Source organism: Dasypus novemcinctus, chromosome 7 (assembly GCF_030445035.2).
Source record: "Dasypus novemcinctus isolate mDasNov1 chromosome 7, mDasNov1.1.hap2, whole genome shotgun sequence".
In the NCBI taxonomy this organism is placed as follows: domain Eukaryota; kingdom Metazoa; phylum Chordata; class Mammalia; order Cingulata; family Dasypodidae; genus Dasypus; species Dasypus novemcinctus.
In genome coordinates, this window is record NC_080679.1 from 109,746,107 (window position 1) to 109,770,100 (window position 23,994).

A 23,994-nucleotide genomic window follows, 5' to 3' on the forward strand; every position below is an offset into this window, starting at 1 on the left:
CTGATCTGTGATTCTCTTCTATTCAAACAGAATGAGTTTGACATCAATTACAATACATATTCAAAGAGAAACAATGGGATGGCAGTGACTACTGGGTCATTCTACAATTTCTTACAAAATACGTAGTCTTAAATTAATAACCTTTCTTTGGACTAGATATTCCTTTCAGAAAGAATAGCTGAGGCATTTGCTTTGCTAATATTTAATCATGTGGTTTATAACTCACACAGATACACCAAACCATAATTATAGGAAAAGGGAACAAGGAACTGATGCTGATGCTAATGTCTCCCACAAGTGTTATGTGACAGACATTAGGATATATTTTTTCACATATGTATCTAACTATTTTAAATTTTTTTGTATTAAGCAAATGGGTTGATATTTTGAAAATTACCAAAAGAACAATGACCTGTCATTATTTGGTTAAAAAAAAATTGCCTCCAGCAAGTCTGTATTCCCAAAAAATTACATTAGCCAGCCACTCTGTCATACTCTTCTTTGAGGACTATTTGCATCTGCAGAGATTTTGTGTCAGCTTTCAACAATAATGATGCCAGTAACAATGAGAATTTTTTTCTTTGTTGCTGCAGCTGCACTAATGGAAAGATTGCCTCTAGCTGTCAGTTATGTGATGGCTACTGTTACAATGGTGGCACCTGCCAGCTGGATCCAGAGACAAATGTACCTGTGTGTTTGTGAGTATTTTATAACATTGTGGGGATTTCGTGAGAGAACTTTTGGTGTGTATAGTATCCCTGTTCTACTACTTTCCCTTCTTGGGGCAATACATTTTAAACGAGTGTTTCATGGACATTTCTGATCAAGTATTGTCCCTCATTGGCTCATGTGCTACAGAATCTACTCCTTCATCAATCTCTTAATGATTTCATGAAGAAGAGTTCATTCAGTTATTAGCATCATACTCATTTCAGACATTCATAGATCTTTGAAGTTGGAAATGCAGTGGAAAACTGTTCTAATTTCATTGACCATATTTTGATATATGAAACCCAGAGGTAGTCATATTTTATGAATACTTTGCAGCCATTCTTTGTAAAAGGACATGAGATATCTTTTCAAATGCGTAAGGCTATTTGATGCTTGTATCAGGTTTAGAGTGTTGTAGTATGTAAACCTATTAAAGCCCTCTGGCTCGTTTGGAATACATAAACTCAAATCTGGGTTTCTGAACACCCAGAGAAACTGCTCCTGAGAAAATACGGATTTTTGTATTTTCCCTTCTCAATTCCTTGATTGTCCAGAATTGGCAATTTGAAATAAAGCCATTCATCTTGTGTGGTCATTGTTTAAAGTTTTCTTTTTTTCACTGCTGGGCCAGAAGGAAGATGCCCATATATTATCCAAGTCTGCATCTATCCTCTTCCCCACCCCCCTTTTGAGAATAACATGTGATGAGTGTGTATGAGAGAGGTGAACATACCTGGGATAGTTTTTTATTCATATGTTACCATCTCCGCATAAAATAAAATTTGAAACATTTTTGGCAAAAAAAAAAAAAGGCATACGCTTTATTTAGCTGTATTTTACTGAAATTCTACAGATGCTCTGTGGGGTTTAAAAGTCAGCGCTGTGACCAGAAAGAGAATCCTTGTGATCACTACTGTCAGAATGAGGGGATTTGCACTTTAACTGCGTTTAATGAGCCAAGATGCAAGTAGGTTTAACCTTCCACTTACCGCTGCACCTCGTGTGACATCATTTCAGGCCACAGTTCATTGGTTCAAATCATGAGCATCCACATGCATTTCACAGTGTTTACTCAATCTCGGGGCTCATCTGTGTCATACACACTTAACCTTTGCTTCGTTCACCAAGTGTGTGCAGCACAGACTGCTAGAGTGACTAGAATACAATGGGGGAAATGAAAGAGCTCACGGAACTGGCTAACAAAAATATGTTTGCTAGAAGTGTAGCTTTTAATTAGAATAGTACAGAAGTTGGTGTTTTTAGACTCTATTACTGTGTAAATTGGAATGATGATTTCTAGTTAATAGATGACTTTCCATTTATAGTACTGATGAAATAATACATTATTTTGTTTTCCTAAAGTTATTAAGAACTCTCTTTCTTATTTTAATTAGCAAAAATCCTTAAAAAGAAAATCAATATAGGCTAAAATGAATTCTAGAAACTTCAATTCTTAATACTTTAAAACATTCTTTCCTGATACAATTTGTTGTTGTTTTGACTGTCCATGAAAAAATAAACTCATATTTCCTCTGATAAATTGCAGGACTACCTGTTGGGTAATTATCCATGCTCATCACAATGGAAACAATTTGTTTATTTGCATTTGAGCTTTAGAGGTGGATCATATCTTTAATGCCTGTTATCATAACCAACCATCCTGACTGGCACTTGAGGATAACCCCACCGGTCCTTCATCAGAGTACCTAGTAATGGATTTAAACCACAGTTGTATTAAAATTCATACATTTCATTATGAAACCCACACTATTGTGTTCATAGTGCTCTATTTTGCAAGAAAATATCATTCTTTGGACAACAGTTGAAAAATAATTGTAAAATAGTAATTTTTATTTTTTCTGAATTATATTTGAATATGTTAAACCAATTTTCCTTTGTGAAATACATCCAGAACCATCACTTTAAATATTAATCTAAAATATATATATAAATTGATCTTTCAAGAATTTGATTCAATTCTCTGCTAATAACAGGGTCCCGTATTTTATGTAATTGAAGGCAGGGAGGAGGCCTCTTCTTGTCCTAGATAAGCCCTTCATCAACCTTTAATTCCTTTAGTCATTCAGCAAATATTTACTGAACCCTGAAAGAAGGCTAACTCCTAGACTTGCAGATGAGTGAAATTTAACCCCCACCATCCAAGAGCTGACTGGCTAATGAGTGGGATTAGTGATTCAGATGCAACTAATTAACCTATAATAAGGTAGGTGTGGACATACAAATAGAGAGAGGGCTGTGGAATAAAGAGAGGCCAAGTAAGTCATTCATTCAAAGTGGGAGATGGGAGGATATGAAAGGGTTTACTGAAGACGCATCACATTAGAGCATGTATTTCAATGAGGTCCGGAAAGGCATTCCAAAAAGGCAGACTAACACGACCAAAGGCATGGATCTGAGAATAATGGTTTACTTGGGGACTACGAGGGTTTAGTAGAGTTAGAATGAAGAGGGAGTGTAGAGCTGGAGGTGAAAGTTCAAGAAGATGGATTGGAAAGATAAATTGCAGCCAGATTTAAGCCAAAGTAAAGCGATTCTACAGGGCCCTGCAAACAATGAGTAGTCCTTGGTGAGAAGCGAGGAGGATTGTATCCAGCAGTGAATGAGAGGAAAGAAGGAGTGCAAGAGATTCAAGTAAATTTTACTGTGTTAGTGAGTCCAGGGAGATCCTGGGCCAAAAATTAATCTAGGTACATTTTATAGTTCATTTTTTAGATACAGATGATGCCTGCTCTGCGCTTCAGCCTTCATTTATCCTGCCCCTACCTTACTGGGCTGGGAAGAATACTCAAAACTTTCTCCAGCCTATCTCTGTGCCCTCCCCACAAATGGGTTCTGGGACCACTACCTAGCCAGAGAATGCTGTGACACCAGAATGAAACAGTGTCGATTACAGGAGTCCAGTATAATATTCAGAATCTCAGGACCTTTAAAGTGATAATCAGCCTATCTGATAAATGAAGCAAGAATAAAAATATAAGACATTTGCCTCTTACTTTTGTATAGCTATGCCACTATGTCTCTCTATCTGCATTAGGCTTTACAGAAATTGTTTCTGTGTCTTGGCTTTCTGCTCCCGAAAATTCATTCTCATGGTAGGAGTAATACTGTATTCATCAAATCAATTAAGTCATTACAGAAATATGGAAGACATAATTATGTTCTTTCATCATTCACTCATCAAATATTTACTGAGAACCTACGTTGAATGAGACCCTGGGTAATTTTGGAAGGAGAATTAATATCAGTTACAACTGATTTAGCAAATACTTTGTATCAAGCACTGTGTTAAGCTTTTTACACACTTTACCTGTATTTAACTTAATCATCCTCACCATAACTATAATGGTAGATTGTTACCCTATTTCACTGGTGATAACCCTGAAGTTGCACAGCTAGAAGTAGGAGATGCCGGAGGCTCAAATCATGTCTGTTTGATACTAAGGCCCATGCCATATTTATAACTCTTATGTTGTGTGCTTATGTATGCTCTCTGTAAGTTGCACTAACTCCAATGTGGCTTTTGCTTTCAAAGAATTTAAAATTCATTTTGGATAGATGAATAGATTTTAAGAAATTAAAACACCATGCGGTAATTCTTATAAGAAACATATGACCAAATAGCTGTGGGGAAAACAGCTGAATAGAAATCAATTTATGATTCCTGTCGTAAGAGTAGAATTAACATTTTCCCTGTATCTTGGGGGGAAAAAAAGTGAGTAGGAGTTTTGTGGGAGTATAATGGCTGATAATCTTTCTAGAAAGTAAGATTAGCACACAAGAAAGGAGAATAGGCACGGAAGTAAAAGGTAAAGCCCATTGAGGATAGAATACTGGCTTTGGGCATAATGGGAAGAGAGAAGAATAAAGGTATATGTTGGGGCTAGTTTTTGAGGTACAATTTTAAGCTATGAAATGAGAGTAGGTTTATAGGAAGAAGACTAGAGAATTAAGGACAGGCCCCAGGATACCAATGTTGTGATTCTGATGACAGGAGGAATCAACAAAAGTAAATGAGAAGAAATAGAAGTTGCAGGAGACTTATCAAAGAATAATATCCTCCAAGTCATACGAGTAGAGTATCAAAGGATGTTAAGTCCAGACAGTTCAAAGAGAAAAAGAATTATAAATGGTTTATTAGATTTTGCAATTAGATGATCATTACAGGAGGTGTTTTGAAATTCTTGTACAGACAGAAACCAGACTATAGCTAATGAAGTGAAAGGTGAGGAAGTACAGAGAAATGTAGATTCCTTTTTGAAATGAAGTAAAAATGATGTTAGCTTCAGAGATAAGTAAGATCGAGGGAAAATATTTTCATAAAAAGGGAGACAAATATTCAAGAAAACCGTCCATTTATTAACTATTTATTAAGGGCCCAATGTTAGGGACTACAAAGGAGAGAGAGATGGTTCAGACACAGACTTCATGCTTATGCTCCTTAGAGTTGAAATTTCCAGAATCCAGAATTTTTCCTCAGTTTTACCTGGAATACTTATAATTTATATGATACAAAAAATGTAAATAGATATAAAGAATTTTAATATAAAATGTCTATAGACCACATGTGAAACAAAAATAGTGCAGTTAAGAGAACCTTAAATCCTCAGGATATCCCTCTAGCCATCATTTCTCCTCACAAGGGTAGATTTTTTAGAAACAAAGATTTCAGACTCTATTTCTATTGGTAGTGGTCGTGTATCTTTAATGAAAAGTTAGTATATACTATTACATCTAAAAGTCTTTGCAGGAAACAAAGTTGCTTTAAGAGATTAGATTTAGTATTTTCTTTTGTTTTGTTTGTAGAATATTTTTCTCTTTTCATAGAGTGAAAAACTATTTGAATTGTGTGGAGCTTACACACATTCGGAAAGTCTATAAAGTAGTCAGATCTATGAAAGTGACAGTTGTTTTTCCACATAGAAATTTTATGACCTGTATCCTTCAATTTAAGGAACACATTTGTTCTTTGGAAGCTTTCATTTTTGTCTCTTGTTGGCCATTTTCACTTATTACTATGTGTGAGGGAAAATGAAAACTCCAAAAAGAAACATAGAATGAAAGAAAATCTGAACTTTTTTCCCCAGGTTTATTTGGAGGGAGTTTTGACATTTATTTAAATATGTATACCAAATAACATCAAAACAATGTTTTTAAATTCTAATACATGTTATTTTGGCAAAATTTGTACTGTTACATAATTTTTATTGTGAGTATAGAAATGGGAACTAGACCATGCTTTTCTACTTCTAATATTTCTCCCTAGACATGGGCTTTCATTTTTATTGGATTTCAGTTCCTTTAAAACAGAGACCTATTTCCACATAATCTCCCAGCAATATCCACAGTACCATTAGCCCTTTAATAATACAGAAATGTTTGTAGCAACCTCGCCTCTCCTATTACTACTACCATGCCCATGCCCAGGGCACATACCTCCACCACATAATCACTGTGCCATTCCAAGCTGGGCGTCTCCGCTCAAAGAGCTCACTGAATCCATCTGCCTCTTCTGCATTTTTGCCAGTCAACACTTATTATCCCAATAGTCTCAACTGAGGCATTATCTTGTAGTTGCCACATGGTAAGTGAATTGTAAATATTTGTTGACTTGAACCCAGCTGAGGTTTTTCAAAATAGAAGAATCAAATTTCATCAATGAGAAGACATATATATATAGAGAGAGAGAGAGGAGGAGAGAGAGAGAGAGAGAGACAGAGAGAGAGACAGAGAGAGACAGAGAGAAAGAGAGCACTCACTATATACTGGATAATATCTTAGGTGCTAGAAGTTATATCAGTGAACAAAAGAGAAAAAACTATTTGCTTTGTGAAGCTTCAAGTTTAAGGGGGGCAGAACATAAAAATAAATAAATATTTAAAATATTTACATATATTAATAGTGTTTAGTTCTAACTGTTATCTATATAAGAGAAAAACAGCAGGGAAGAGGTATATGGAATTTCATGAAAGAGTTAAAAACTGAAGTTGGATGACCAGGGAAAGCCTTCCTGAAAGGTGATATTTGAGTAAAAACCTTAAGGGAATGAAGAGGGTAGCATGTGGAAGTACAGGGAAAGAGAGGCCAGAGTCAATAGCAAGCTCAAATGACCTAAGGACCAGAAAAGAGCAAAGAGACTCGTGGTTGAAATGAAGTGAAGGAACCAGAAAGAAGGAGAATATAAGACCAGAGAAGTAAATAAAAGGCCAAATCATGTAGGGCCTGGTAGGTAAAATGGGAAGACATCCGAGAGCAGAAAAGCCACAAGATTGCCTGGTCTTTGAGAATATTGCAAAGAGAACAAGAACAGAAGTTGGGAGAAGTAGGCTTTGAGAATAATAGAGGTGAGAGATAATGGTGCCTTGGACCAGGACGTGGACATGGGTGTGGTGAGAAGGAGTTGAACTCTGAATATGCTATGAAGGTAGAGATGATAGGATTTACTGATGGAGAGAAAGAGAGGAATCAAGGTGGACACCAGGGATTTTTAACCTGGGTAACTATAACAGGCACACTTTAGGAAGTATTAGTTTCAGAGAGAATATCAGGAGCCAAGTTTTATATAAGTTAAGTTTATGATGTAGAGTACAGACCCAGGGGTCAGTGTCAATTAGCAAGACAGGTGTATGGGTCTGGAATTCATCACTCAGGTGTAGACTGGAAATATACTTTTGGGAGTGATCAAATTATAGGCAGTATTTAAAACATTCAAACAGATCACTTTAGGAGTGAACAGAGAGAATTCATCATTGGCAAGGGGGTCAAGGACTGAGCATTTTGGTATTGCAATATGTCCAGCTTGAGATGAGGAGGAATGACAAAAGAATCCTTGGAGGAGTGATCCTAAAGGCAGAAGTAAAATGACAAGTTCTAGAAGCCAAGTTTAAAAGTGTTTGAGAATGGGGAGTCATTAACATTTGTAGCTGTTTTAAATTAATTAAGTTGGATTTTGAATTTGGGTCCAGTTGGAGGTCAAGTGTGCACAACGGAAAACGGGCACCATAATGCATGAGCAAAGGTAGTTTGTTATTCACAGGTCCCAGAGAGATCCAGGGGTGCAATGAGGGGTAAAAGGGAAGAAGCGAGATCAGCTCCGGTTGCTCATCCTGCAGGCTGGGAGCATGGGAGCAGAGCAAGAGAGGCCAGAAATCTTGTGCCTTTTTTGTGGTCCAGGGGTGGAAGTTACTAGATTTCCAGCAGAAATCAAAGACTGATCACTTTAAAGGAGAAGCACACTAAAAGGTGAAGGGACTGGGGATCTGAGGGCTGTGGTATGGTTAAACTACTATCAACTGGAACCGGCTGAGGGTTTTGAGTGCGGTGTGTGGGTGGTGTGGGTAGTGTCTGTAGATGCATGTTTGGACTCTGGGGGAATTTGTACCCCACGGCTGGAAGCTGCTTGTTGACCAGACCCAAAGTCAATGCTGTGGCAAATGGTTAGCCAAAGGAAGATGGATGCTAAGGCAGCACATAGAAAATTTAGGTAGTTATGATAGTAGGTCACACATCTATCTAATAAAAACAAGACTAACATGTGGCAGGATTTAGCCACATGGAGGTCACTGTTGACTTTAATTAGGGGTGAGGCAAAAATTTTCCTGGATTAATTTCAAGAAAAAAATGACAGGAGAGAAATCAGAGACTGTATAGACTATACTTTACAGGAGTTTTGCTGTAAAAAAAAAAATGCAGAAAAATGGGCGATGACTAAAGGGGAAATAAGTCCTCTCTCTCTCTCCTCTATCTCTCTCAATGCTTATTTGTAAACATACAGACAAACACAAATACATATCTATGTACACACACATATATTTTTAGTATTAGGTTTCTCCAGAGGAGTAGATGTTGTAGTCTTGAAGCAGAATTTCTTTTCCTCTGGGATCCCAGTTATTTGCTACTAGGGACTTGAGCTGACTGGATGAGGCCCACCCACATTATCAATGTAATCTATACCTAAAGTCAGCTGATTTTAGATCCTAATCCCATCTATAAAATATGTTTACAGCAATCTTTAGGCCATTTTTTTTTTTAATCAAACAACTGGAAAGCACAACCTAGCAAGGATGATAAATAAGATTAACCATCTCACACACACATATAAAGATGCAAGAAATAGAGTGAATTTTTATTATGGGTAGAATGATCCAGTAAACATCTCTTTACTGCAATTCTAAAGCCATAATACGGGAGAAAGAGGGGCTTGTGAGCACTTACAAAGATGCCATTCATCTGGGATATGCACTCCCCCATATAAAAGAGCGGAGGCTGAAACAGAAGCAGCTATGCTTGCACTTTTCTAAGAAGCTAGGCAGTACAAGTTCTTTAGCAAACATAGCTGTGCAGATGAATGTTGGCAGATAATGGGCTTGAGAGACTGACTGTATGAACAAGCATTCCAGTTGTAGATCAGGAAAATGGATTTACTACCCCCAAGTGGAGAGAGTGGGGGTAGAGTTAATTTACTCACAAGGTCATTGGGCAAACATCAGGGCTGGTTGGCTCACCTCATTCAAGAGTCAATTAGATAACTAAAAACTCAACATGAGGTCTATGGAAAAAAATTGCTTGTGTTACAAGAAAAAGGGAAAAGCCTATATAAAAGCATAAAATGAAAAACATACCTATATAATCTGCTTACTGCATTTACCTTTAGAAAAGTTTTAATATCTTAAATATAAATGTAAGGTGTCTTGGCCTTTTTTTTCGTTAAGGAGAAAACAAGTTGACACGAACCAAAAAACCCAGAAAGATTGGGAAAAAATGATTAAAAGGCAGTTACATCATTAAAATTTGCATTCAATAGTTATTTGATTTAAAAAAATCAAAACTGTGGTAAAAAAAGACAAAGATGAAAAAGTTTTCAAAATGCAGGAAAAAGAAAAAGCAAATTAAAGTAAGGAATTATAAAGAAAAGAGACATTGTGGAGCAAAGATTAAAATACATGCTAAAAATTAGAGAATTTCTAAGCAAGAAACCAGAACAATTGAAAAAGATGCAATGATCAAAGCCATAATTAAAGGAGTAATTAAATTGGTAAAACAACTTCATTTTGAAGGTAGAAATGACTTCCCATGTTCAGGAAGGTGGGCAGGGCAGAAGAAAAGAAAATCGCACCTACATTATCCTGTTATTTTGATTTAACATGTAATTTTTTATCGGATTGCATATAGATAAATAAAAATAATGCTGTTGTAAGACTACTCCACAATCTCAAATTACAAGCAAAAAAAAAATTACACAGATTTTGTGACTTCAAAATTTTATGATAGTGAATTTGCCATCCACATTTAAAAGCGACACAGAGCTAACCTAAGTGTAAGGTATGATAGGGCTAAGAACATTTAACAACTGTTATTGTTTGGGGGAAAAAAATAAAATGATAATACTTTTAGTAAATGAATTGAAATAAATTAAAGGTAAACATCAAGAATGATGAAGTCCACACAGTGAATATCAAAACAGCTTAAATATACCATTAAAATATTTAAATCTCCGTGTCCATATTTTCTTCAGCACTTATAATCACATAATATTTTTGGCTAATATTTGTGTTTCAAAATTATTTATATATATATATATATCATATTCTCTTTCAAATTAGAAGAGAAAAACTTAAAAAAAATTTTATTTGAATCTTCTAAAAAGAGACAACCAAAAGGACTTAACTCTAATATTATTATTACATTGCTTCTGAAATCATAGCAATTCAGGCACTTAGTCTTTTGAAAATAGCAGTATGGCAGAATGCCAGGACATTTCTTATAATACATATTGCTTCTTGCCCATAGCAAGAACAAATTCTCCATGTGGTCAAAAATAAGATAGCACTGTTAGTTTTTATACTTTAGTTCTTCATTTCAAGCACAAGCTAAGAATATCTTGCCATGAGCATTTTACCCCCAACTTTCCTTTACTTTTTCCTTTCTTTCATTTTCTTTTTTTCCAGTTTGGTTAGATTTATATGGATACTTATTTTGTATTTGTCTGTTTGGGAGAAAATGGCTTTCCAAGAAATTTTCTCCTTTCCCTGATCACCTGTGTATTTACATTTCTCATGTTCTTCTATGATTTTCCATGGTATTCTTTTATATAGGCTAGAATTAGTTTCTCATCTGTAGGAGGCCTTTGGAAAACAAATACATTTCTGTGAAACTGACCTGGGAATGTTGCCTGTTCTACTCCATAGCTCCTTTAAATTTATGTTTGTTTTTCTCCAGCAGACTATACATTTCTTCAAGTAGAGATTGTGCCTGATTTATATATTTAGCCCCAAAGCTAGCGTGCATTCTGCACATAATATTTGCTTCATTAACATTTGCTGAAGAATTATTTTTTATTATGGCTTATGGGATCCTATGATTTTGATCATCTCTTTTTCATGTAATAGCATATCTTCTTTAATAAATGTTTGAAGAATGCAAAAGTCAAAAAACAGAAATATGATTCTTTTTACCATTATTTTTGGTTCTCTTATAAAACTGCTTTAGGATGTTTCCTGGATGTTCTGGAATTCAGGCTAACTATCTCCCTCTCTGAATAAAGAACTAACTAGACTTAAGAAGCCACCTTAACTTTTTAGGAAAACTCATTTTATTCACTTTGTTCAATCTTCTCATTGCCTTGTGTGTTCAATACCTTTACTCTGACTTTCTCCCGCAATAATGGACTGGGAAGAAGAAGGGATTAGAGGAAAGTGACGTTAGTCCTGCCTTTGTGTGCCTCTGAATGTATGTAAGGAAAGAGATGAGGCAAGAAGAAATATAGCCTATTTTGGGGGGGTTTGAGAGGGGTAAATGGTAGTTGTGGAGGAGTGTTGGGCAATAATATTAGACATTGAATTAATTCTGAGGAGCGTGGTGTACTTAACCAGAAATTTGAAATTCATTCTATAAGTGTTAGGGAACTGCTGAAAGCATTTGAGGATTGGAATATCACATGTATGTCATACGTAATTTTTAGAAAACCCTTGCTGACATGCTGGACTGCTGGAAATAGATATAATGAATTTGAACCAGAAAAAAAGACATTTTTAAAAGAATCCCAATCTGAAATTTAAAGGAGGAAAAAGAGGGTTCTTTTTCCTTTTTAATTAAAAAATATAGCTAATAAGTTTTCCAGAAAATAGGGCATTAAAAAGAGCCAAGTGTTAGAAGAAATTATCTAAGATTTCAGCTTGGTTTTTTTCGTTTTGTTCATTCTACTTGTATCTTGTTTCTCCTATTAATATGGAAATATTAATAGCATCTACCTGAGAAGACTGTTTGGCAGAATAAAGAATGTAAAGGATGTAAAAAATTTAAAACTGTTTCTGCAATAGAGTAAACAAAAAAAAAAAGAGGAGACTTGATGCCTTTGCGATAGATTAGACATAAAATGATCAGAACGTGGACTAATTTGGGCTTCTGGGAGTCTGAAGATGAAAAATAAGTGTAGATTTTTAAAGAATTGATTGGTGTTAGAAATAAAGCAAAATCTAGCATAAAGTTTCGTAGTGCAATCACAGTGAAAGTAAAAGCAACTGGGAATGGAACTGGAAAAAGTCAAGCCCAGCTCAAGTCCTGTTGGGAGATAGCAGAGAACAAAAGCGCAGGGTGCCTGCCCCCATTATCTTTAGAAAAAACACACAGGAGCTCGCTTTAGAAACATTTTCAAAGTAGACTTTTAAAATGCAGAAGAATGCAAAATGAATACATAATACCAAAGAGACATTCATTAAGAGGGTGATCTGAGTTAGGCATTTCATCATCTTCTTTGGTTTTATGATTGTTAAAGTCTAATTATTTTATTAAAAGTTCAGCATTATTTCCCAAATCCTTAGGGTGAGAAATACATAAGAAAATGTGCGAGTTCCAGACAGGCCTTTGTTAAGGCTTTTGGGAGGAAGATAATGAGTTCTGTTTCTGTCACAGATTTTTAAAAGGGAAGAATTATTCCTCCATATTTCAGCAACTAATTAAGGTCTTGATTTCTCGAAATATTGGCCTCACAGAGGGAGATTGCATTCTTCACTCCTCACTGGGCCTTGCTGTCAGGCTGATCAGTACTTCTCCACATGGGCTAGTGGCCTTGTGGCCTTATAGAGAATATTTGAGAGGACCAAGGGAGTTGTCATGGGTGATTTCAAACAGATCATCTTTTCAGCAAGGGTACTGAGCAAATCAACTTTAGCAGCCTGTGTTGTCTACATTTCAAAAGTCAGGTCATTGCATGTCCCTGATTTGTTTCCTGCCCCTTGGTATATTTTCGAAGCACAATATATAAAATGTGCATGTCTTTTGGAGCAGTAAAGGCCAAGCAAACTTGTTACATCAATATCTATCGTTTATGATAGGTAACAAGTTACAGCTTGTTGTAGCTTTCACCTTGCCATGGGGAGAAAGGAAACACATATCACATTTTTCTGTACAAATTTAAACTCCAGTTTGTGCCTTGAGAGTAAAATGGCACTGCTTAATATTAATAATAAACAATCATCATCATTGCATAGTTGTATATTGGGAAGGTATTGTTATGGAGTATTAATATATTCACATTATTTTCCCTTGATTTGGAACAGAGTCTTGGCTTTTAATCTAATCAATGGACAAGAATTACCTAAGAAATCAAGTACAATTCTTTTCAGTGAGAAATGCTTGATTGCTTACTAGTCTACTAGCTACAGCATGCCTTATGTGCCATACATTCTTTGCAGAATAGGGTGTGGCACATGCATATACTTCTATACGTGTGTGTTCATATGAATTCAACCATGTCCCCTCCATGCCTTCATGTATTCATTCATTTGTAAAGCAGGAAACATACATTGATTGGCCAAACATATGTAGAACATATGCCAGACACTGTACAAGACATGAGGGAATACAAAAATGAATACTATATAACTCCTACCTTTTGCTCACAACCTAGCATAGACAGAAACAAGTTGATCAAATATTTTATTTATACTTATTTATATATATTTATTTTTATATACTCATTATACACTGCAAATTTTATATGTACTTGCTTACAATTGCCCCCCAAAGTCACACTTTTCTCTACTTTCTGAATCATTATTTAGATAGTTACCTGCATAAACATTTTCACCTTGATTCTAAGAAAAGTATTTTAGTACTCAGATCAGGAAAGGAATATGTGTCAATAGGCTTCTTTTATCATAAGAATTCATATGTTCTTATAAATGTTAAACAACTCTGGTGAGTTTGTGACTAACGTATCACACAGGAAAGACAAATTTGTTAATTCATATTACAGAAAAAAATACTTTTTTTCATTTTATAAATTTTTTAAAAAATTACTGTTTGGTTTTAACAGTTGGTTTTAAACAACTAAAATTCCAAAAAAAAATTTATTTTCCAAGATATGGAACCTAGATTTTGAGGGAGGCTGAATGGTAGTAAGTTGGAAGTTGAAATGGACATTAATTTCACAGTCTCTATATCAATTGCAAATTGCATTTTTCTAAAAGGCTTGGATGTTACCCTTTGTTAGATATGTGAGAATCGTCAAGAGGTCTTATAAGTAGAAAAAGGGCTATGCCAAAATGCCAGAAATAGAATAACGATTTGTGTGTCAGATTCATTTTCCAATGATCCATTCTATAAACTAAACAGTGCCTGACATCTGTCTCTCAGTCACAAATGCTGTAACTGAAAGTAAATTAAATCTTAAAGATTTAGATGTTATATATTGTATTATAATACACACTCAAGGACTTGGAAATAATCTCTTCTGTTATCCTACCATTGCCCCAAATTTGTATAGGGTAAATACACTTTGCACAATATTTACTGCAGTTGAAATTCTTAGCATAATTTGTTTCAAGTACCATTACATAAACCTGAAGAGGAAGAAAAGCCTTTATTAGGTTCTTTAGAGAAAAGTACTTAATTTTCTTAACTCTTATTTTGTGCCAGAACATAAAACATTCTGTTATGTTTATGAAATAACATTCAGTTATTTTGTCTGTATGGAATGAAGCATTCCATTTTACTGTGATTTCCTCCACATGAATGTGTCTTGACTTCAAGATTTGTAACCATTTTTCGAATTGACCATTCATTTTAGCCACTCCTTTTGGCATCTTGTAGGTACTGGACTTCCACTGGTATTGCATCATTCCATACCCACTTTTAGCTATAGAATTGTAACTACTGTTTCTAATATAAGAGACTACTTTTATATCTTCATGTATATCCACCATTTTACTTCATACTAATTTTATGATTCTTTTGATTCAGTTGAGTAAAAATTGTCTATTTCTGCTAAAAAAATATCCTTATGCCATTCATATTTGCTTACAATTATGTTTCTTGGAAAGTATCTAGATAGTAAAAGTTTTCCTTTCTGGAGGTCTCATTTTTTTATAGTTGTTCAGTCATTTTGCACTTTTGTGGTCCTTTCTTCTCAAAAGGCCTATACAGAACTCTGAACTAAACCACTCATACTTACCTAACTTCCTCTTATGTACACATTCATGGCAAATTAGATTCATCTTTTCTTTCACGTTTCTGTTTTCTTAAAATTAATCACTTTTAATAATCCATTTTATTAATGGCCCCCTTGCTTCCGCTGAAACATCTCAATAGATTTTACCTTTCCTACAGTAACTGTTGCTCAGAAATTATTGATCATTTCATTATTTCTTGACTTCATTACATTAACACTTCTCAGAAATCAAGGACTCTTTCTGGCCAATAGAAATTATAGTACAGAGCAGTATGTTAAAAAAAATTACTGAGCAAAATAAAGGGTAAATTGCTGTGTAAGTTCAATTTGTATTTTCTGAGTTATAATAAGGGTTATAATTTTACATTTAGATTAATTTATAAATGGTAGATCTTTAAATAAATATTAGATTAATGGACAGTTATTTGGAAGTACAATTAAAATTTGAAGTTGATATCAAGAAGGTTATTAATACTCTTCAATATTATTTCCCTCATTGTCACTGCCAAAGACAGAATATTGGGTATTACTAACACGTTTTAAACAATGTGATAATTCTTACAAGTTTACAAAAAAAAATGCATTTATTCAGAATATACTTTTACTTTCTTATTAAGAAGCAGGTTCTGTTCTGGCCATGAGGAAGTGAAAAAGAGAATTTCTTCCACCTACTGCATTGAATTGAACAGTTCATAGCATTGTCTTAGTAAACATGATAAAATAAGAACCCTAAATTTTATTTCTACCACTTATTGGTGCTTTCCTTGGGTAAATTATTGGAACATTCACGTTCTTGTTTGTTTAGGATGAATAAGTCTTACTCAAAAGATATTGTAGGAATCAAGTAAAATAGTGTATTTCTGTTTGGACACACTTATCATGGGATCTGGCCCAAAGTTCAACAAAGTTAATTGAACGTTATGTAAAGCTTTTAAAAGAATGTCAGGGTAAGAAATTTTGAAGCATGTTATAAAAGTTAAGAATTATTATATATATATGAAATAATTTCGTCTAAGAAGATCATGAAACAATAACATGAAAAGTCAATTTAAAGTAAAATTAGCAAACAGCAAATTAAATACCAAACATCTGTGCCAAATTCAAAGTTATGATATTTTCTGCAGGTTGCAATTTTATTGTCTGCAAGGAGAGGGCACTTAAAAGGTTCTGGGGCATGTAAAGGATGTCAAGCTTTAAAGTTAGAATTACCATGTAAATGCATGCATGTTCTTAATACCAAAAGAGTAAAATTCACAGAATTAAACTGTAAAAAGTATTTCATAAGTTACTGTTAGTTGTTCTAATTTTCATCACTATATGGAAATTCTATTGCCTACATCTGGTGCACAAAATGTAATCATATTTTTCATTTTTATTTGGTGAGATTTTTGAAGCAATGATACATGCATGATACCATGAGGAAGTTTTCCAAGGCTTCTTTAATTCCCTTGTGCAATATATTTATTATACTGTGTGAAGAAAGAAAAGGATATATAAAATATTTTTCATTCTGAATGCCTCCATCATCATGGTTAATAAGGGCACCCTGCCACTTATATATAGGAGGTTCAATTTCAAATTGCTTTAAGATTCACCTTTGAATTTCATTTTGGTCAGAAAAGTCCCATGACCTTTAAATTTGTTGAAAAAAAGGGAATAGATATTAATCTCATTATTTTATTTTGAAGTCCTCCCAAATCAAATGACTCTAGTCCACATTTCTGCAGAATGACAACAGGAGTTCATATAAGTTTATCATTGCTACAGTGAATGACAATCTTAAGATTTTAATACACCTTCACTGTTTTATATATAATATCAATTCATTTTATAATAATCACTCTACTACTCCAGGGCCATAATTATGTTAGACAGTTTAATTACATGTCTTATATTCATGCTAGTAAATGTAATAATTGTCCTTTTTTAAGATTATATTTTATCTTCTTATAAGAGCCAAACTTATTTTGATATCTTGAAAGTGGTTATTGTGTTTCCTACTAATATATGCTACACTTTGCCTTTACACAAGAATCTTCTATGTTACAGAAAACTGTAATTGAAACAGAGAATATTGTAGCTATACAAAAATTGCACAAACTGCTAAGGGACAGGATATATTATCTAACCTTGTGTTTCATATGATAACATTCAGTTGGGAATTAGTTACAAAAAACTAAACCCATTCTGTTTTTCAGACACTATGTGAAGAACTTCTTTCACCTATGTTATTTTATTTAATCTTTTCAACAATCATACTGGGCATGCACCTTATTGCTATCCTACAAATAAAAAAAATGATTGCTAATGTTTGATATAAGAACTAACACTGATGGGAATGTAATTTAGCTCAAATATTTCTTGAAGTATGATCTGTGAATTTTTTGTATCAAATGAACCTTGTTATAAAGTATATTCTTCTTAGCCACCATCCCTAGCACTTTAATTAAAATTTTTGGTATGTGGGGCCACAGAATCCGATTTTTTAACACATTTTTTTCAGTTTGATAATATGTCATGAAGTATGCTGTAGGTAAGAGAATTTCCTATATAAGCTATTAAAAAAAGGAGAAGAATGCGATTAAGAAAAATTTGTAGCAATAAATGCTACTTGTTCTTTTCAATGACTATCAGTGGCCTAGCAGAAAAGGAAAGACATCGAAGAATATTAAATCAATAACCTTTTAGAAGGCAGCTATTGCCTTCAAGAAACTCTAACCTACTATCTTCATATGATGATATAAAGAAACAAGTATAAGTGGTTGAATGATTACATAAATAAAAATCTTTTATCTAGCTGTCATATATTAATCTATATAACCATCTTTACCTGATCTATTTATAACAGATCCAATAAGGTAGTTAAAATTAATGAAAGTGTGAAAAAGTTAAATAATTCAGAGTGAACAACACAAAAGATGAATAACAAATAAGATGATAAGTGATTAACAAATAAGAGGCTAACTTTTGTTAAGGCAGATGAGAACAACTGTAGGATAATTTAAAAAGAACGACAAAGATGTTTGCGATGATGAGGAATAAAACGATTGCTTTGAGGGGAGGGGGCATGAAGGAATAACATGAAGACAAATGTCTGAGGATGACAGCAGTGAGCAGTGCATTGTAACAGCAGAGAGCAAAGATGACCAGGGCATAAACTAGGGACTTTGCTTTGGGAAATAATGAAAAGGAGACAGATGCTAGAGATAATATAGTCAGCATGATTATACAAATCATTCAGTGGAGGAATTGGACAGGAAATTTTGATGATCCATATGCATTGCAGTTCTTAAATGCTGTGCCATTAATGGCTTTGATCATTGTGGTCCACTCAGAGTATGAAGATTTATGAATTTCTATAAAGATGGTAAAAATGCTCAGTCTTAAATCAACCATTGGAAGAAGAACTTGTGGAGCAGCAAATGCCTAAAGTAGTAATTTTGTAAGGTAGGCAACAAGAATAATGATTTCAATTTGATTTAATATCTCAGAAGAGATTATTATTTAAAACTAGAACAAATGCGGAACAGTGGAACATATCTTACTTTATATTTGGCCATAAAACATTATTTTATAAGGAGTATAGGAAAAATTATAAAGGGATCATCAGCTGATTAAGATATATAACTGCTAAAATTAATTATTTCTCCCAGACAGTCTTTGAGAATTATTTCCAGAATGTAATCAGTAAAATATTATTTGAAGATTAGGAATTTAAATGTGCTCTTTTAATGGAAGAGAATCACAACCGCTAGCAGGGTACTTATTCTATGTATCATAAATACTGGGTTCCAAATCATGAATAAATTAGGAAATTAATTATATTGTTAAGCAACACCACCTGCCCTACTTAAATAATTCCAGAGTTTGGGATAAGAATTCCAATTCCTTATCCACTTTGCTTAAAAATCCCAGCTTTTCTGGAGTTCTAAAAACATGATTTTCATAACTTCCTAAAGTAATTAAAGTATATGATATCTATGTCAAAATACAATCTATACTATTAGTTTTTCATCCTCGAATTCCTGTGCAATTCCATTTTCTGACTTTCACAAATCTCAGTGTAATGATGAGTAACAGTAATTTTTTCCCTAGTAACATAAAAAAAAAGTATATCTCAGGTCATTCTTCTTATATAAGATGAACTCTGGTTTATTCTTCTAATCAAAAGAGATCCTATAAGAAGCTAACTTTGATATCTGAACTAAATAATTTAAATTGTTGTACAAATTTGGATTTATGCAGTTCTATCATAATGATATTACCAACAATTAGCATTGTTCTTTCTTTGGAGCATATAAATCATTTTCAGCGATCAATTTGGAAGACTGACAGTTGTAAAGCTGTATAAAACACAAAGAATTTTGCAATTATCAGCATACAATCCAAGGAAATGTTTGCAAAAATATTATTTTGCTGTGTCTGTATGCTGTGTCAAGAATTAGGACCTGTAAAGAATAATTGGAGCAATTTTCTAGATTATCTATATGTAAAATTACAACTGAGGAAGGAAAGAAATGAATTTTAAAAATCAATTATTTCATTGGTTGTTCACTTCACTTTATTCTAATTACTTGAAAATGTGCCCATTCTACTACCTTGCTTCAGTATAGACAGAGTCATATACTTGGCCTTACTATTTGTTTACTTTAGTGATCTATGGTATATAATGAATGTGATGTGTAGAAAATTATATAACATGTGGGCTTTTTAAGGTAATTTGAGCAAAAAGCTGGTATAATGCATGAGTGATGACCTTAATCATAATACAAATAATGATATTAATTTTCATTTAAATCATGCTCCATATTCATGGTTTTATAATTTATCATTATTAATCAAATAACTATATTACTAAATAACAATATTATCATCAGTTATGACAAAGTTAATATAATTCTTTCTTGAAACAGTTTTTTATTTTAATGATCTGATTTTGCCCATAATGATGATTTTATGAAAATTGGCTCATGTTTTAGGACAGCAAATACTGTCTTTGAATATCACATATAATGCATGTAGCATCATAGAAACCTAGTTCAAAAACCAGCTCCAGCTGTCTGTAAGGATGACAGAATTACAGAGCTGGCAGAGACCTTAAAATTGCTGTTTAGTTTGGCCTACCATGCCCAGAGAGATCCATTTAGAATGGTTCTGGAAGCTGTTCTTTTATTGGGTACAACTATTCTTGATATGGTGGTATTTGACAGTCATTTTAAATAAGAACCAAATCTAGCTAAATTTTCTCTGTGGATTTTCTCTGACAGATGCACAAAGGCATCTTGTGTCTGCCATAGGCATTGTTCAAACACATCTAAAACCATTCAGCATTTATTTTGATGCAACCATCTGAACATATGGCTGTGATTTATGTTTAAAGAATGGATTTTAATCAAACCTCTTATTCAAGCCCTCTGCATGATTTTTTATAAAGGTGTCATGGTACCTACATAGGGAGAATCGACCTCTCCCAGTAAAACTAGGACACATTGTCCTGATTTTTGTGATAATAGAAGAATGCTTTAAAATGGGAACATGTTGTATTTATTTATCTGATTATGAAAGTATAAAACCCATCATTTGAACTACGAGAGAGAGGACCATTTGCTGTTAGGCAGTTAGTTCTACTTTACATAGGGCAATTGGAACAAAACAAACCACAAAATCTTAATAAAGCATTTTTTAACATGCAGACTAAATTTTTATAAGTGGCTACGTATAATTTTCAGTTCTTCTCAAATTAACCGCCAGTTCTTAATGTAGATTTCAATATTATAAAATTTCCAATTAAAAAAAATGATTATAAACCGAAATTTTAAAAAAATATTTCAACAAGTGAAGTCTAATTGAAGTTACCCTCAGGATCTAATAATGTGCAGGGAATTAACTGAACTCTCTATATAAAGTTCAGAAATCCATTTGTGATGTGGCTGGTTCTATTTCATTTGGATGAAGTTAGTACATTAGCAGACTTGTTTGTTTGCTTCTCACTGATTTGTTCCCCCCACCCCACCCCCTTCCTGAATCTTTCTAGATGTCCTGCCAACTGGTCAGGCACACAGTGTGAGAGGCCAGCCCCTAAGAGCAGCAAGTCTGATCATATCAGCACAAGTAAGTTTCTCTGATTAACATCTTGAGTGGTCTATATTATATATGAATATTTTTTGCTCTTTTGACACCATTATTGAAGGAGACGACTCTTTATGAAATCACGTTTATGGAATTTTGCACGATGAACCACTGAACTCTCTCTCCTGGTGACGAGATCCGGCATTTATGTGCTGTTTTAGGCAATGAGAGTTCATCATAAACTTTGGCAGTTTTCAGAATGCATATCTGCAAAGCTTGCATAAGTTTTTCTTAGAAAATGTGTGTCAGCTGCAAAGGTTGTAAATATCACGATGGATGTGAGAGTTTTCCAGGAGGAAAAATAATTCCAAGTTTTAATTAGAGCTAAGTGTATTGTCTTGAATTACATTTCATTGAGGTGTGGGAGGAAAAAAAAAGCTGACTTGATTTGATTAGATTTAAAGAGAAGGAAATTATCAGGAACTTTTGATAAAGACCGTGTTGATACATTCCTTGTCTTTGACGTACTGGTTTTAAAGCACAATAAAATTCAGTTCGAACTTTTGCAAGTCTTTCCATATAGCTGTATTCTTAGGACACAGCCCTGGTATGAAAGTTTATCCATATTATCATTGTGCGGTGTTTATATGTGTGTGTTGTCTGACAACCTTAAATGATTTACGAAAGTATTCAAAATAAAGTATGAAATAGAGATTCCCAATTCACTCATATGGTCGTTAATTTGACCAAGAGTTAAGAAATTTGAATTATCTGTAATGTCTCTCAAATGTGTAAGTACATCCTTGAAGGGGAAAAATAAAATCAGAAAACAATAGATAATCCCTGACTAACAAATGCTTACCTTAGAAAATTTCATGTAGTCCTCCAATTGCTAGAGAAAAAATTCCCTAAAAGCAAAACTAAAACATACCATTTCGGAGTTTTTTTTTTTTTTACCCCAAGCCAGGACTCCCAGCATTCCTGATCTACTCTTTGTTGTCCCTTACCCCCACAAAAGTTTCTATTATATTGCTTGAAAATCTTCAAGTTACATTGTCTAAATTTCACCATTTAGATATTTGTTTTGGTTAATAAGCATGAGCATCTTTTAAAATGACAAATATGTCCAGAATAAATAGATTAGGCATGACTACTTGAATTTGGAGAGGTAAGGTGAGGGATCTTTGGTCATGAAGCATTTCATGTGTCTCTTAAAATCTGTCTGCTCCATTTAGGGCAAAGAAAGAAGGCCTTGGGGAAACTATGGGCGCATGATTATGGGGTTAGGACAATAAGATTTGGGGAATTGATTCATGAAATTAGTAGAAATGGCAGAATATGTCTTGCCTAACTTGATAGTGAAAAGACAGGAAAGGAAAAATAATATTTCTCCTCCCTTTCCCTGAATCTAATATTACTAGACTAATATTATTAAAAACTCTGGCAGCCTACATATGGTTTTTGAACTATTTGTGAAACTCAATCAACATTAAGAGAATTTTTTATCTAAAAAATACATTTCAAATTATCAACCTATAGAACACAATGACTTTATAAGTACAGACTTATGAAGACAAGGTATTTTAGCCTTTCTTCTATGGGAATTGATTAGTTATCTAAGATAAATGATACACATAGCCTTTTAGAGAGTAAAAAATAATTATCATTGTTGTTAAAACTCTCTAAAAAAGAATATAAAGACTGCTGACTTTTCAGATTTTTATAAGGTCCATTGACAAAGGGAAAGTGTAATGTTTGGAAAAAGTTTTGGAGCAGGAATATTCCAGGTGTTATTATTTGGAGGAGGGGTGTTCTCAGCCATTGCATGGACAACAAGATTTCCTTAGGAGAAAATGCCTCTAATCCTATGCAACAGTTCTAAAACTGGGAACTTCAAAATGGAGGAGAAGTTGTGAAGTGTTGTAACCATTTTTCAAAAGATTCTGATGTTCTTCCTCACATCACTGATTCAAAGTCATTAAATTTAATGGATGTATCAATGCACATTGAAAGGGCTATTAGCTATGTAAATGCCAAATTACCTCAGACTTGAGCAAAGTTGACCAAATAATGACTCTATTAGAAGGTGCTTATCATTAGACATTTATGCTTAGAGAAACTTGCCTCAATAACTCTAACAGGAGGATAAATGTAGTTAAACTGATCCTTCCTAAAATAAGTGGGTTATTTTTCTTTGCCCAAGTAAATCCAGTGGTTTTGAATGATTTCAGACATTACCCAATCTTGGGCAGAAGTTATATGCCCAATGAGAAAGATGAATAATTTAGGAATGTGTTTTCGGTTCTGCATTTCCACTTATGGTGAAGTATTCCATCAGCATTGGACCTTGACAGAGTCAAGAATACACTATGTCTAAGTACTGTCAATTTAATGGAGCTCTGCCTTTCTAATTCATGCACGGTTTTCTTAATGATCTCTGAGTAGTGGTACTGATGTTTTCTGATGCTTGTCATTTAAAATAGCTATAAAAATCAACCTCTAGAATTAGGTAGATCTATTATCCCAGGGCTTTCTCCTTGGGCTCCATATAAAGAAACATGGCTTGACTCCCCTGAAGTTATTTTGAAGAATTTTAAACTCATTATAAAAATTTTCATTATGTGCTCTTAATTTAAATTTACATAAAGTTTTAAGAGAGTGTATACTGGATGTTTCGATTGTGCTATTCATATCAGCTAAAATTTAGAAGGGGAAAATTTATTCTTACACTTATTGGCTGTATTGCA

The 23,994-nt window shown here is 33.8% G+C and overlaps 1 protein-coding gene across 1 annotated transcript in view; it reads left to right on the plus strand.

Annotated features, from left to right (window-relative positions):
* LRP1B (LDL receptor related protein 1B) overlaps positions 1-23,994 on the plus strand; it is a 2,023,931-nt gene that overhangs the window by 1,975,218 nt on the left and 24,719 nt on the right. Inside the window, exons 86-87 of the mRNA XM_058301027.2 lie at positions 594-698; positions 21,213-21,289. Coding sequence (XP_058157010.1) covers positions 594-698; positions 21,213-21,289 — 182 coding nt within the window. The remainder of the gene's footprint in view (positions 1-593; positions 699-21,212; positions 21,290-23,994) is intronic.